The 14,777-nt window shown below is 45.3% G+C and overlaps 1 protein-coding gene across 1 annotated transcript in view; it reads left to right on the forward strand.

Moving 5' to 3' along the window:
• The window catches only part of LOC104570729 (unconventional myosin-Vb), a 122,349-nt gene that overhangs the window by 47,572 nt on the left and 60,000 nt on the right, over window positions 1-14,777 (forward strand). The window contains 7 exon segments of the mRNA XM_088536308.1: window positions 1,335-1,497; window positions 1,500-1,599; window positions 2,504-2,585; window positions 3,919-4,059; window positions 9,063-9,185; window positions 10,039-10,122; window positions 14,057-14,206. Of these exon segments, the coding sequence (XP_088392434.1) occupies window positions 1,335-1,497; window positions 1,500-1,599; window positions 2,504-2,585; window positions 3,919-4,059; window positions 9,063-9,185; window positions 10,039-10,122; window positions 14,057-14,206 (843 nt within the window).

The following is a 14,777-nucleotide window of genomic DNA, read 5'->3' on the forward strand; positions in this document are numbered from 1 at the left end:
GGTCATCGAGTGTTCGAAGGAGCACCGTGCACATCAAGGCATGACTGCTAAGTACTGCACCTAATTAGTGGGAATAAATAAGACCAAAGATGCCTTAGTGGTGACTTTCCTGTTTCCATGTGTTTGTTCAGGAGAACAAAAAAAAAGGGCAATTTTTGTGGCAAACACTGTCCTATCAATTATCATTGCCTCCCAGACTAGATCATTTATTCCTAATTAAAATATTAAAATGGGTTCAGCATGCACTCCTAGTGTTATCCTTGAGATAATGCTGCATGCAATTAGTTGGATGCTGGGGGTAATTTTCTTGATATTTGGCAATATGGATATATAACACTGTCCACTCTGGCAGCGTTGAGTTCTGCAATGGAGTTCATGTTGTTTAATTGCCTTCGAGTTTAATTGCGTGGTATTAAATCAACCCTGTGAGGACTTTGAATCTGCAGTCAGAAATGCGTTAGAGCAACAAAGTGCCCTGGAGGACTTTGAAACTGTATTTTTCTCCCTGTTCCCAAGCCCATCTCCTTTATGCAAATACATATATAGTTGGAAACAACTTCTTATTGGTGTGACAGTGGCAAAAGGAAGCCTGATTTCTCGTTGTCCCAAAGGTGTCTGCTCTCTTTATGTAGTAGACTTAGGACTACATTGTCTAATGTTGTATAAGGAAAGAAAATACACTGAAGAAAACTAAGTAGAGTTTTCATTTTATTGATTATGCCCCTTCTCTTAACACCACTTTGCAGCTTGGTTATCCAAAAGTGATGGAGTTATGTTGTAGAAGAGGGGATACAACGGCATGTTCGCTTTGTGCTCAGCTCTGGTTGGTCTTAGTCTACTTCTGCTTGGTGTTGAAAATAGCAGTTGTAGAGCAAAGATGCTAGAGAACTAAACCTGCTTCTCGGTGGCTTTATATGCTCGCGGTGACATGGTGGGGGCTGTAGTTGTGGCATCTTGTCCATCCTGGTCATCTCATTGCACAAGCTGAGGTGGAAGGGGTTTTGGGGAATGCTCCTGAGAGGGGAGCACCTCCTTTGGAGCACATGGTGTCACTACAAAGTGGACAGAAAGTGGGAACAAAGCCACCAGTGCTCTTTTCTGGTGACACTCACCATACAGACCTACTCTTCTATGAAGATTGAGATGATAAAGATAGCTGGAGCATAGCAAAGCTGTGCAGCATCACTGCTCAGCGTTAGGTGTGAGCCATCTCCCCTGTTTGCCCAAGTCTAGTGGGGTTGGATGGCAGTGGTGGGAAGGGGAGCAGTTTTTGATGCACCCTGCAAGTGTTGGAGAGCACCTGCCACGTTCATATCCTGTTGTTTCCCTCGCAGAGCATGGACGAGCACCTGAACACCTTCTGTGGCTTGCTGGGCGTGGAGCATGACCAGATGCAGCACTGACTCTGCCACTGCAAGCTGGTCACCATGGCTGAGACCTACATGAAGAGCACGTCCCTTCAGCAGGGGCTCAACGCCAGGGATGCCCTGGCGAAGCACATTACGCCCAGCTCTTCAACTGGATCATGAAGCACATCAACAAGGCCCTGCACACCACCGTCAAGCAGCACTCCTTCATCGGCGTGCTCGACATCTATAGGTGGGGATGCTCTTACTCTTTAGGTGGCTATGGGGAGACCTCCTCAATTTGGTTCACTTTTCCAGCAGAGCACCCTGATCTCCCAAAGTGTCTACATTGAGCTCAATGTGCACTTATCCCAGATGGTCTCTGGTAGGGTTGGGAATGACAGAAAGGGAGACCTTCTAACATGGCCTGGGGAAAGGCTCTTTGCCCCCTGTAAGTAGGGGCCAGACCTGTGCCAGGCCCTCAGATGAAAACAAGTGTTTTCTTAGTGAAGCATGAAAGAAGCTTGAAGCATTTTCCCAACCCAAGCGCCATGCACTTACTGCAGCAGCTTATTCATTTGATGGAGGGGACTTTGCCACTTTTTCTATAAGTTTAATCCCTACAGAAATTTGTCAAAAGTTTTATGCCTTGCCAACCATGCCTTAAAACTCATTATTAAAATTAATAGGAGTAAAATGAGGATGCAATGCAGAGGCTGTAATTATGAATTTTTCTTTCTGCTCTATTAAATTGCACTAAAAATAATATCTTTTTTAAAAAAACAATAGCAGCTAGTGATTGGCCATCACCTTCACAGTGAATATATGTGCCCTTAAGATTTAATGATATTTTTCCTCAAGAGGAATTGTTACGTTTCTCATCTCAGATGGCACTACTGTCTAATGTGCAAGCAGCTACGGCTGTATGAAATATCAGACTTGCGCTTATCAGAATAGACTTTTTGAATCCCTTGAGTTTTAGAAAGGAAAGATACAAATTTGGGGTAAGAGGAGTAAAGTGTAGACTTGAGATAGGAATTCAACAAGACTGAATAACCAATGTTTCCTGTCACATAGATGACACCATCACAGAGTGAAGTAGATTTTTTTTTTAATAAGCAGTGACTCTTAATGCTGTTTTATTCATTGTTTTTCAGGTTTGAAACTTTTGAAGTGAATAGCTTTGAACAGTTTTGTATCAACTATGCTAACGAAAAGCTCCAGCAGCAGTTCAACTTGGTAAGGTCGACTTGGAAACGTGTCATCAAACTTAGAAAACTCATTGGGGCCAGACAATTGCATGTCTGCTTTGTACTTTAATGATCACGAATGTTGTCCTTGCGATACCATCTCTCACAGGCAAGGCTTGTGCACTGCATACTTGGGCCAAGTTGGAAATGGTGCTTGGTTTATTTATAAGATTGATACTGGAAGCAGGTTTACAAATGGTTTAAGCAAAGGCCCGCTGATGTTTTTGAATAAGTCAGGAGTTTGCCAGCTTTGGTTTGCATGGTTTCATTCCTAAGATGAGCTGGAGCTGATGGGTGGTTGCGCCCAGTCCTGGTTTTCCTTGTGTGATAAAGCACTAGTGAAAACCTGCTGATTAAACGTGACTTCAACCGCAACAACTGAAATTCTGGATTACATGGCCGAGCCATACACCCTCCTTTTTTACATGACACAACAAATTCTTCTATTTTATTAAGTATAAGCACTTACCTGGACTGAAAGCAAAATCATTAAGGGGTCATCTTCTGCCCTGGTTGTAGGCAGGGAAAGACTTGCTATTAACTTCAAGATTTGAGGGAGAATCTGTTAAACTGGAGCAACTAAGTACTGCAGGAGGAGTTGGGCACTTTGGAACGGTATCACATGCCTGGCACAAACATTTAAGATATCTCTAATACATCAGATCACTGCTTGTAAAAATGAAAGGGAAATGATAGGTTGTTTGCACTGTGCATATCTTTCTTAATGTGTCCAACTATCACTTCTAAAGTTTATAAATTTCAACTCAGAGATGACATGTTTGAAGAGATTTTAAAAAGCCATCTTTTGAAGAAAAAGAACTGCACTTGAAAAATATGTTTTTTTTTTAATATGCTTAATGTCTCAGAAATAGCCAAAGACAATTTATCTGCCTGGAGATAGGTCTGAGATATATAAGCCATAGAAATAACCTTTTATTATTATTGCTATTTTTAGAAAAATCAGAATCTGCAATAGAGATGTTCATGAGTCAGTTATGGTGCCGAAGGTGATATCTCTCCTAGGAAGCTTTGTGGATTGGTGCTCATCCGTCAGGGCACACATGCTCAACATGGCCTGGCTTCATGCTAGTGAATCCATTGCGGGTCCCTTGTTTTAGTCAGTGGAGTCCCAAAGGAGAGAGGGATTTTTAATAGCCCCGGGTGTATCTCCTGGTCATGTACATTTTCCTGCACAAAGCACCTAAAGTTTCTGTGACTTCTTGACATGCTGCAGGAAAACTATTCATGGTATTGAAGAATGAAGGGAGCTGGCCCTGGGGTGTTCAAGGTGCAGGTTGGTAATTTTGCTCTTCTCATCTCAGCATGTGTTCAAGCTGGAACAAGAAGAGTACATGAAGGAAGAAATCCTCTGGACGCTTATAGACTTCTATGATAACCAGCCCTGCATTGACCTTATAGAAGCAAAACTTGGTATCTTGGACCTGCTGGATGAAGAGTGCAAGGTAAAGAAAACCACTCATCTTTTTGCTGTCAATTTAGGTTTTCTCAAAGGTTAAAGAATGGGTTGTTCTTCAGCTCACAGACCTTTACCTGTCGTAGCTCACAGGAGGGTAAAGGACACGTGTTGCTTGGGTGCTGAGGGCTAGGGCAGGCCGTTGGCTATTGTTTTGCTTCAGGACCATTGCAAGCCTCTTTGGAAGAAGTTTGCTGCTGCTTTATAAAGTGGGAATCCTGTTCATGCCATGTAATGTCAAAACTCGTGTGTCTGGCCGGGCTGCACCTAGGGACAGCTCCTGCTTGTGACATTCTGATCTTTCAACCTAATCCAGGAGCTGACATTCCTCCCTGCCTCAGTCCATGTTTTGTCCCAAGGGAGAACAAAATCTTCCTGCTAGAGTTATTTGAGGTGAAGTCAACTACATTTAGTGTAAACTCTCCAGACTTCAGAGTTTATGCTTTTGTGGCACTCGGCATATGGAAATGTGTGCCTGGGAGGGTCTTCTGGTTGGTTAACCTTGCTGTGCTGAACTGTGCCACAGGCCTGAAGTGAGAAATATGTCTCTTTGGGGAATGCCTGCGTCCTGGAGCGGTGAAAATCAGGCCTGGGCTGTGATGAGTAATGAGGGAATTGACCATGCTACAAGGATTTGCTGAAGCTGTTGACAAACTCGTGTTGACTTCAGTCCATAGTTTTGCAGAGGACTGAAATCAGATGTCCTCTTGGCTCCTTTGGAGTAGAGAAACAGGAGCTGGTGATGACATTCTGTACAGGTGTCCTCACCTGTGTTGGCTTCCCATTAATAACTAATCTAGCGATCTTTCATTGGGGTTTGGATTGGGTCCTTCCTTTGCTTCTGTTGGTCTGTAGTTCTGAAACCATAGAGACAGAGGGCTTTTTTTTTTTTTTTCCTTAATTAAAGGTCAGACAAATTATATTAGAAAATGTTGGGACATTAAAAAAATATATTTATTTCTCAAGGCAAGACTGCATTTTTGGGACAGTAGATCGCAGTGCTTACCACTTGTCTCTCATACCAACTTAAATTAACTCAGGCTTACGAGTTTACAAGAAATGCCAGAACTGCAAACCTACATGGGAATCCAGAAAGAAGGCTGAACTTTTTCTTGTTTGGTCATAAATTGCCAAATGCATCTAGGAACAAAGTGTGCTAGGTGGGAAATTCTTCTGAGAAGCTGGGGCACCTACTCTTTGGCATGGAGCTTCGTGGGAAGAGGCAGATGACAACCTTCTCACTGGATAAAGTTGCCTTGTGGAGGCGCATGTACTGAACTGGGGAGGGATGTGTTCATTTTGCTCCCAACGGTTCCTCGGGCCAGTTTGGTGATAGCATGCTCAATTAGTTGCCATCTCTTTGGGAAGAATCTCCATGGAGTCTTAGATGCGTTGTAGGGCAGGAAGCATCTTGCTGTTTTGGGATGGATTTGGGGATTTGTAGTCAAACGCAAGAGGGGTGGTGCATGGACACAGGGGAGGAAAGGGGTCTTGCTGCTGAATGGCCAAGGTCATCAGAGTGCCCAGCTGGTCCCTGTTGACCTGATGAGATCCATGGGCTTTTTCCAATGGTGCAAGGGCAGGCATGTCATGTTGCATCACAGGGCAAGGTTTGGGATTCATTATTTTTGACTTTGGTCCCCATTGGGGTTTAACGAGACATGTGGCCTGTCCTTGCCTGTGGAAGCAAGGTGACCTGTTAAGTGACTACTCTGCAGTGTGACAGTCCCCAGACGTGGCAGGCCTGCCTTCAGCCTGCACGTCCTGCACAGGCTCTGCCCATGGCCAAGGAAAACACCTAAAAAATTACATTTGAGGTCCTCCAGAGGCCCAGCTAGCAGGAACAGCTAAAAGCATATGCACAGCAGAGAAGTAGTTTCAGCCTTCCTCCCAGCTTGTCTTATCCTGTCTGTTACAGTTTCTGAACATAACTTGAAAATGAAAGTGAATTAAACATAATTTAACAGTCCTAAAATAGCATCTTATCCAGAGCTGGCTCAGGAAGGTCAGACACTTTTGCTTCATATTTGGCGCCCAAATTTCATTTTCTGTCTGCACCGTTAAGCCTGTTAAGTTGTTTGAGCTTGAGGCAGCTCCTAAGTATCAAGAGGACCATAAGGAAAGTTTCCCTGGTGACTTGTCTGGTAAGTCCCTTGGCTCCACTCAAAAACACCGGGCGCTGGTTGCTCCTGGTGACGGGACGTTGCATTTGATGGAGCTCTGCTCTCATCTAGGAGGCGATTCTTCTCCTAGAAGATAATGGCAACGTGAAACAGCACAGAGAAGGGAAACTTGACTGCAAATCTCTCTCTAACTTTTAGTATTTTTTAATCTGTGACTTTTTTTTGCCCAAGAAACTGGGGCACAGGAGCTGTTCCCCCATGTCAGGTACCAATTGTCTCAGTGGTGTCTGTCACCAGGGGAAGCTGTGATTAGTCACCAGCTCCTGTATGGGCCCACAAATTGGCTCTTTTGTAATAACCTGCAAAAAGGCTTCAGCTTTATGAAGATTTCAGCAAGCCTGTCAAGTAAAAGCAGCGGTGTCTGCATGAAAACCTTCACACCCACATTGCTGCTGGTGGTCCTTCACCCATCAAGGTGGCTCCATGGTCCCCCTTGCTGGTGTTGAGCTGAGTGGTAGGCATGCTGTCTCAACAGCATGGGGCAAAGTGGGGAAACGTGCTTGGGGACCGAGGGGACAGTGGTGGAGTTTGGGCAGTGTAGCAAAATGGGGACAATGCAGCTTCCACATTGGTGCTCAAGTCATCATAGTTTGATTTTTTTAATTATTATTATTTTAAATGAGAGTTTGGGAGCTTTCTAGAAATGTTGAAGCCATTTGACTAACAGAGGTCATAGACCTTCAGGGCTCAGTGAGTGTCTCACCACAGAGTTTGGAGAAGGGGGCAAACAGAACAGGAATGAGAATCAGCAATGAATGAAAAGTTTTGATTAGGAACTGGAGTTTTGAAGGGCTAAAACTGTCTCTTGAAAGCAAACCATAAGACCTCTAAGAAAAGAGTATGTTAAGATCTGTTTTTATTCCTTGGGTTTAACTAGACAGGTCTTTCAGGTCTTTGGAGTTGAGAGCTGTCATAGAGTTATTAAGGCTGGAGGGGGGCCTCATTTGATCCAACCTCCTGTTACATCTCTGATCTGCACAAGGTTCCTTATAATCTTTGTGGGACTGTGACCCTGCACCTTCTACTAAATTTCCTTGGAGTCCTCAAAGGACCTTGTCACAGTCTTCCCCATGACCCATGCTGGAGGATCGCTAGGGCATCTAGGACCTCTTGGCTTTGCATTGGCCTAAGAAGAGGTCAGAGGAACAGGAAGCGTGATGCCCCATCAGCAGAAAGTGGCCTTGCAGTAGCCTTGTGAGCCAGGGCCAGCACAAGTTCAGAAAGTTGCCCACGGGATTTAGGAAGTCCTAAATTCCAATAATTTAGAATAAGAGCAGAGCTTTTGAGGAGAGACAGAAGAACCAATATAAAGCCCATCAGCAGAGACAGAGAGTAAGGAGAGAGGCAGCCTTCCAAAAATCCGGTCCTGGCAAGTTAGAAGGTCATGTAGAAGATGTGCTTGGATATCTGGAGTACCAGGAAGCTTCTGAAGATGTTTGGTCCTGTCACAGAGGGTAAAGAATGACTTTGGTTGGAGTCATTAGAGTTCCCTGAGGACACTGAGGGTGGAGGCAATATGTTAAGAGCAGCTCCAGCACTCTCTTCCTCTTCTTCAAGAGGAGCTGGCCTGGGCTGGTGTTCAGGAGACTGAAATTGCCTTTGAAGGAACTTGAAAATTCTTTATGGAATGTAGTGATATCTCTGTATCAAAGCTGGATGCAGTTTTCTGCTTTTCTACCCCAAACCACCTGCTTTGCATGAGTGCAGTTCATCTTCCATACTATTCTCAGAGATCATTTGGAAGTAACATCTGATGCTGCTATGGATATCCAGCTTTCCCTGTAAAGGGTCCTGCTGCCCGACTGCTGTGCCCATCATGACATCTTTGTGCAATTATTTATTATGAATCTTGAGGAATTTTTGATCACTGAGGGACAATGTGACTCTGAAACTGCCAGAGGAGGATTTGTTTGACCAAGCTCGTGAGCTCCCCGCTGCTCTCAAGCTCTCCTGTGGGTTCCTGTTGTGTTTTATGGCAGGTTACCTTCATGTTATGCAGTTGATACAGGATGTGCACTTTCCCATGCTGTTCAAAAGACAGTGTCTAGCCTTTCCCAGCTCCTTCTGCCATGTGCCAGAAACCCTGGAGCCTGTTTCTAGCTGCTGAGATTTCAGTGCCACTTGTCTCCCCATACATTGCTGAGAACTTTGATATCAGCAGGTTTGGGTGGACCTTTGTTAACTGTTCTCTTTCTATAACTGTGGACAGGATCTCATTCTTCAGCCCAAATACCTGGGCGTTCAGGGGGTTTTACTGTGGTTGTGCAAGACTATATATGAAAATAACATAGCACCCATTCCCAGAACCAGGGAGGACAGGCACTTTGTTTCTCATATATCCATGTAGCTGCTGTTGGCTGCGTTCTTGTAATGCACGTTATTTATTATTGAGCAGTGGTAATGCCAGTGTGTCCATGTGACAAAACCAAAGACATCCCTTGCCCAGGCAGCAAATGCTGCAGCAGCCCCCTTGGCACTCCAGTCAACAGGTTCTGAAGCACGGATGAAGGTGTGGGGAATGCCCATGGAGGCATGAGTTGGGATGTTGACCTGGAAGTTTTCATAGGTTGGTTCTCAAGCTCCTGCTTGTTAAATTTTGGTGACACCAGTGGAGAAATGGGAGTTTGGGGCCATATTTTTGACTTTTTCTTGTTGACTGTAATGCACATCGTAGACTTGCTTCTTCCCCAAGCTGTTGTGGTTCCTGGTGTCCTTCCTCCTGCTCAGCCAGCCGGGACAGGAGCTTCTGGGCAGTCAGGGCATTTGTACATCTGATGATTGCATCTGTGTTCCTTTCCTTCCCGCTCAGGTGCCCAAAGGAACGGACCACAACTGGGCGCAGAAGCTGTACGACCGGCACGCTGGCAGCCAGCACTTCCAGAAGCCCCGCATGTCCAACACCACCTTCATCATGGTGCACTTCGCAGACAAGGTAACGCTGTGTGCTTGGGGGCTTGAATGCAGAAAGGCAAGTCGGGTGGAGCAAAGAAGAGGTCCACACACATACACTCAATTAATTTATAGGAGCAGTGAGCTCCTGTTAGAGGGATGCTTGGCTGGGTGCTCAGACCTTCATCAGCTTGAAGACTCCTGCCTCTCAACTATTGCATTAAGCTTTAAATAGGTACACTTTCCTGAGCAGAGAAAAATCCTATTTTCTCCAAGCCATAGTGAAATGAATTACTGTCAGGGCAGCTTCACTGAAGAAATATTGGAGTGGGGGATTATTTGGGAGAGCAGGAGTTTTGGAACAGTATGTTGGAATCCTGCTGTTTGGAGCGAGAAGATGCCAAGCTTTGCATGAACGTTTTGGAGTTGAATAGAAAATGTTAAAAGTGTAAAGCTACAAATACAGAAGTGCATGTGTGTGTGTATAGTGTCCTTCTGTCCTTTTGAAGTTTATCGATTAGCTCACAGGGAGCTTTGGACCCCCTTTTAAGGGGGAAAATAAAAAAAAAATATATAAATAATAATAATAATAATAAAAAGACAAGGGAATAATAATCCTTGAGGTTCTGCCACTGGTTTGGGTGAAAATGCACCTGGATGCCCTACAAAATAGTTTAATGACTAAGAAACAATCTGTGCTTGTGTTAAGGATTTTGCCCTTGTTCAGATTCACTTTTTTTTTAATTAAAAATAATGGTCGTTACATTCTAGTTATTCCCCTCTCCCCCTTAGGCATTTTGAGTGAGCTTGCCTCAGGAGGAGCGCGTTGTGGCTGCGCTATCGGACTTTTGGGAGGAGGAATTTAACCTCTGCCTTTTCCCCTTTCCTTGTGTTAGGTGGAGTACCAATGCGAAGGCTTTCTTGAGAAATACAGGGATACCGTGTATGAAGAGCAGATCAACATCCCGAAAGCCAGCAAGGTAAGGGTAGGAAAGGGATCTGGGGTCTGCTTTGTGTAGGAGAGGCCACACTTGTCTGCAAAACGGTCAGATTTTATATCGACTTCCAGTATTGCCCCATTTCCATCCTTGAACCCACATTGACAATACGCATGTGACATGGACATGCATATGCATAAAGCACACAGGGGCTTTGGTTAAAAATGAAAATGATACAGACTGTTAAGGAAATTCATGTCTGAATTGTTTAGAAACAGATTGGAAACACTCCCCTGCCAATCAAAGTCATTGCTACAAGTCTTTAATTGCTAATTAATGAGTTAAGGCTTCTTTCAATTGCCCTAACCCTTCCAGGTGCATCTCTAACTTTTTAATTCCCCCAAATGTTTTTAACAGAAGCATATGTCACATGCTGAGATTTTGGTCCCTTTGCCTGAGAAGGAGAATGATGAGGGGAAAGGAAGTAAATATTATTTATAGTAGTGTTTTAAGCAGGAGTTTATTCCTGTCAAATAAGAGAGGCGAGAGTGGGAAATTAATGGAGTGTTGTCAATGGCTCGCCCTGCATTTCAGCACTGAATTCATAGGAAGATGGCAAGGTATGCAATTTTCCTGTCCACGGGGGCAGTTGCAGGTCTAATAACTGTGAAACTGGGCTCTAATAATGCCCAAATCAAAAGCACTGTGTGCTCAGGAAGCTTACAGCTTTCCCAGAGCAAAAATCATGCCTGATTAGGGCTTATTAGAAACGCCGAGTAGTCTAGGGGAATAATCGATGCTCTATGATAAATTATTTAGCCAGTGCTGAACTTGCTGCTGCTCCAGCGATGGCCATTTTGGGTGAGGGTTGGAGGATTGAATAAATGCTTGGAGGTGTCTGATGGCTTTGTAGCTATGATGAAAGCACATGGCCAAATGAGGAGGGGCAAAGTCAGAGTTTACTGCCTCCCTTACCTTGCCATCATGGCCTGCACAGCATCAGCATCTGCTGACAGTTGGGTTTTACCAAGGTTTTGCAAACCTTTCTTGGGAAATCCTCATCCTCATGAAGTAGTTGCTCCATGGGGAGGAGAGCAAGAGGCTTGGTTCCTTCTCTTGGCTTGCTGCTATCTCCATCTCTTAATGCCTCTGGATGGAATGGGCACCACAATGGCACTCCAGAAACAATAAGGCCTGTTATGGATCATGCACCTTGGTTGGCCTCTTGCACGAGTGTCATTCCTGCCCTGCAGAGTAGGCTGGACTTTGATAGCAAAGAGCCAAACCACACTCCTTGCAGTTGGTTTTATTTCAAGAAATATAGGGTTTCTTGCTTGGAGCGGAGTAACTTAAACTATTAGGAGATATATTTGAAGGCCAAAGACTTGGACTTACATGGTTCCAAAACTATGCCGATGCTCCTTGGATCACGCAGAAGCACTTGATAAGTTCCCAGTGCTGCCATGGTGGCTCTGCAGCTGGTTCCTGGTCTGCGAGGGACTGTGGTCTTTTCATGAAACCTCCAAAATCCTGCGTTTTTACTTTCTACTTGTCCTTCTGCCAGGTAGGTTCAGAGTCGCAGATGGGTTGAGGCTGGAGGGAACCTCTAGGGATCACCTGGTCCAGCCTCCCTGCTCAAGCAGGGACACCTAGGTTGAATCTGGGATCCGCACAGGATCGTGTCCAGGAGGGTTTTGAGTATCTCTGGAGAAAGAGACTCCACAACCTCTCTGCACTGCCTGTTCCAGTGTCACCCTCAAGAAAAGTTGTTTTTCTTCATTCCATCTCCTTTCACCTGCCACATGGACTCCACAGATGTCTAAACTAAAGAAAAAAAAGTTGCTTTCTGTAAAAAGCAGTCCAGTTTCTCTGAACTGAACAGAAAAGTCTGAACTTGGAGGGACATGCTAATTTGTCTAAAGCTTGCCTTTGTGCTAACGAAAGCTATGCCGCAAGGACTTTGTCCTGCCTTGGGAAGGACCAGGATCAGACCTGAAGTATGCACTACCTTCCCCCTCATATTCCCACCAAGTCAATGCATGGGCAAGGGGGAGACCGCTGCCAATTTAACACAGCAAAGGCTTGAACATCTCTCTGTCAGCAAGTATGTTGCTGATGAAGAGCTCCCACTGTGGTGGAATTGCCTCCTGCTAATTAGAATGCAATTATTTCAGCCAACGAGACAGAGAGAAGGACTTTATAAAGCAGGCAATTACTTCCGAGAGCACTGGTCAGCTAAAATGGTTGAGAGATGATGTTCTCCGAGGGAAGGAAGCTGGTCTGAATGCCAAGCGGGAGCGCGGGGCCATGCTGTTAAAGAGATTATATTCCTGCCCTTTGTAATTATGGATAATGCACCAGCAGTTTCAACTTGGGAAATCAGGAAGGAAGGTTTTATCCTTCTCTCCTATCTTCCAGTTTCTGGGCTGGTGCAAATGGTCCCAGCTGCACCGCTTTTGCTTTACCTAAGCTGAAAATTCAGCCCTGAGACCACTGCCGGTCACTGGCCCAGTAGCAGCACTTTAATGCTCTGAGCAGCGATCGGAGACAGGGATTGATGACACAGGCAACTAAGCATTTAAAGATATTTCAGAACCTGAAATGACAGCCTGGAATTTTGCTGCCGTGTCCAGCGAGCTGCTAAATTGAAGGCTCTGTTGGTTGCCTTCCAGCACCTGCCCCTCAAGCATCCCGCTTCTGCAGCAGTCAGAGCACCGGAGATTAGCACGTCCTGAGAGCCAAACAGCTGCTAGGATGTCTTTTTTGGGGCTGGATGGCAGGAGGAAAGGTGCAAGCCTTCGTCTGGCACGTGCAGTGGGTAGGAGTTGAACAAGCTGCAGAGATAAAAATAATAGCTGTGAGCACACAGCGGCTCCCCAGCGAGCACGATCTCGGAGCCTGCGAGCAATCTGATAGTGTAAGGCAAACAGTTGCTTTTCCACGCCAGTATTTAGACTGCTGTGCTAGCAAGCTGTGCAAACAAGCCGGCACCAGGGCTGGAAATACTCGTAGACAACAGCTGCTGGTAAAAATGAGATCAGCAGTCTTTAATAAGAACATAACATGGTAAAGTACTGTTGGTTTTTGAGAACTTGCTCTAAATACACCAAACTAGCCTTTAGGAGGAGCTGGAGGAGCTAGTCTAATGCAGTTTGGTGACCTTGAGCTGTGGGAGCTATAACAGTCTTTCAAGGCTCTCTCAGACCAAGCATTTATTTTCCTTGGGATCATTCTGGAAGAAGAAAAAGCAGAGTTAACCTTTAGATGGTGGAACAGCAGCTTGCAAACCTCAGGTCTGTGACCTGCTCAGGCTCTGCCATCCTCTTTGAGGGATCAGCAACAAGTAAGAAAACAAGGCAGTGTTTTGGTTAAAGTTTGTGTAGCAAAGTTCAACTTTTTTTTTTCATTTTCAGAAAAGGTTTAGGGTCAGAGGGCTCAAATTAGCTGAGCTTGAGGAACGCCATCGTTCCTCAAACTCAGGAACTCCCCAAATCCATTGGGGGGCAATAGCACTGGGTGCAGCTCAGAACTGCCTCACTTTTAGGCAGGTGTGAGTAATGCAAAGCAGCAGTGCAAATGCAAATCAGCGGTTTGCGCCACACTGAGCCGGGGCTTCGGAGCTGGCATTGTTGCCAGGCACTGCTGCAGTTAGTGTTTAACTTTGGACCTAATGCAAATGTGAAGATCCTGCTCCTTTTAAATAAATAAATAAAAATAACTAGCCGTAGAAAGGCCATAACCTGTCCTGAAAAGACAGGATGACTTTGGTAATGATGGCGTGAGCGGGTTTCAACAGCCTTTCCGCTAATGAGCTGCCTCTTCTGCTCGTTCGATTTAATACACATGCTTAAAGAGTTGATGAACTGCAAAAGAGGGTCCCTGGCATCTCTGTTGGTGTGGTTTACATGGCTGCAACGCTTCTTGTCTTTAGTTTATTGCCCTGATGAGGATACTCAGCCCTCGTCTTTCCTTTCAGTACCAGATGGTTGCGGACTTGTTCCAGGATGAGAAGGATGCTGTGCCTGCTGCCTCGGTGGGGAAGGGGACCTCCAAGATCAACATCCGCTCTGCCAGATCCGCGGTCAAAGCGGCCAACAAGGAGCACAAGAAGACAGCGGGATGCCAGGTACCGTGCAATGTGAATGGGTCAGCAAGTTACTCCACTCTTGGTCCTGGCATGAGTGATAAGAGGTGACCAATACCTGTGCAATTACCTTGGTATGGGAACCAGATGGTCTCCCAAAGCTTAATGCACAGCTGCTTTGTTTAAACTTACTGCATCTCCTGTGTCTCCTGTGATTTGGCTCACAAACAAGCTGACCGATAGAGGCCAAGCTTAAAAAGAGGGGGAAAAAAAAGCAGATAGACAGTACTTGGCTTGACATGAGATGAGAAGCATGGGAAAGCTGAATCCAGACACCTCATTTTCACAGTTGAGGGTGTCTCGCCTCCCTTCCCTCTTCAGCTGAAAGAGAGATGAATAAAAAGCTATTGTGCGAACTGAAGAGATTTCCCTTGCACACCAGGGTTGTAGGATGGGGTCGGTTTGGCCATATTTTAGACGCCTTCTAGCAGTCTTGGAAAGCAGCCTTGACTGGAAGGATGGAGCTGTGGCATAAGCCAGGCTGGGACCGCAGCAGGGTTCTTTAGACTCTGTATCTCCAGGTGCGATAGTGGTTAGAAGTTGAAACAAGGGA

This window comes from Tinamus guttatus, unplaced genomic scaffold, assembly GCF_059628265.1.
Source record: "Tinamus guttatus ecotype Peru unplaced genomic scaffold, ASM5962826v1 Tinamus_guttatus_pri_ptg000656l, whole genome shotgun sequence".
Taxonomy (NCBI): domain Eukaryota; kingdom Metazoa; phylum Chordata; class Aves; order Tinamiformes; family Tinamidae; genus Tinamus; species Tinamus guttatus.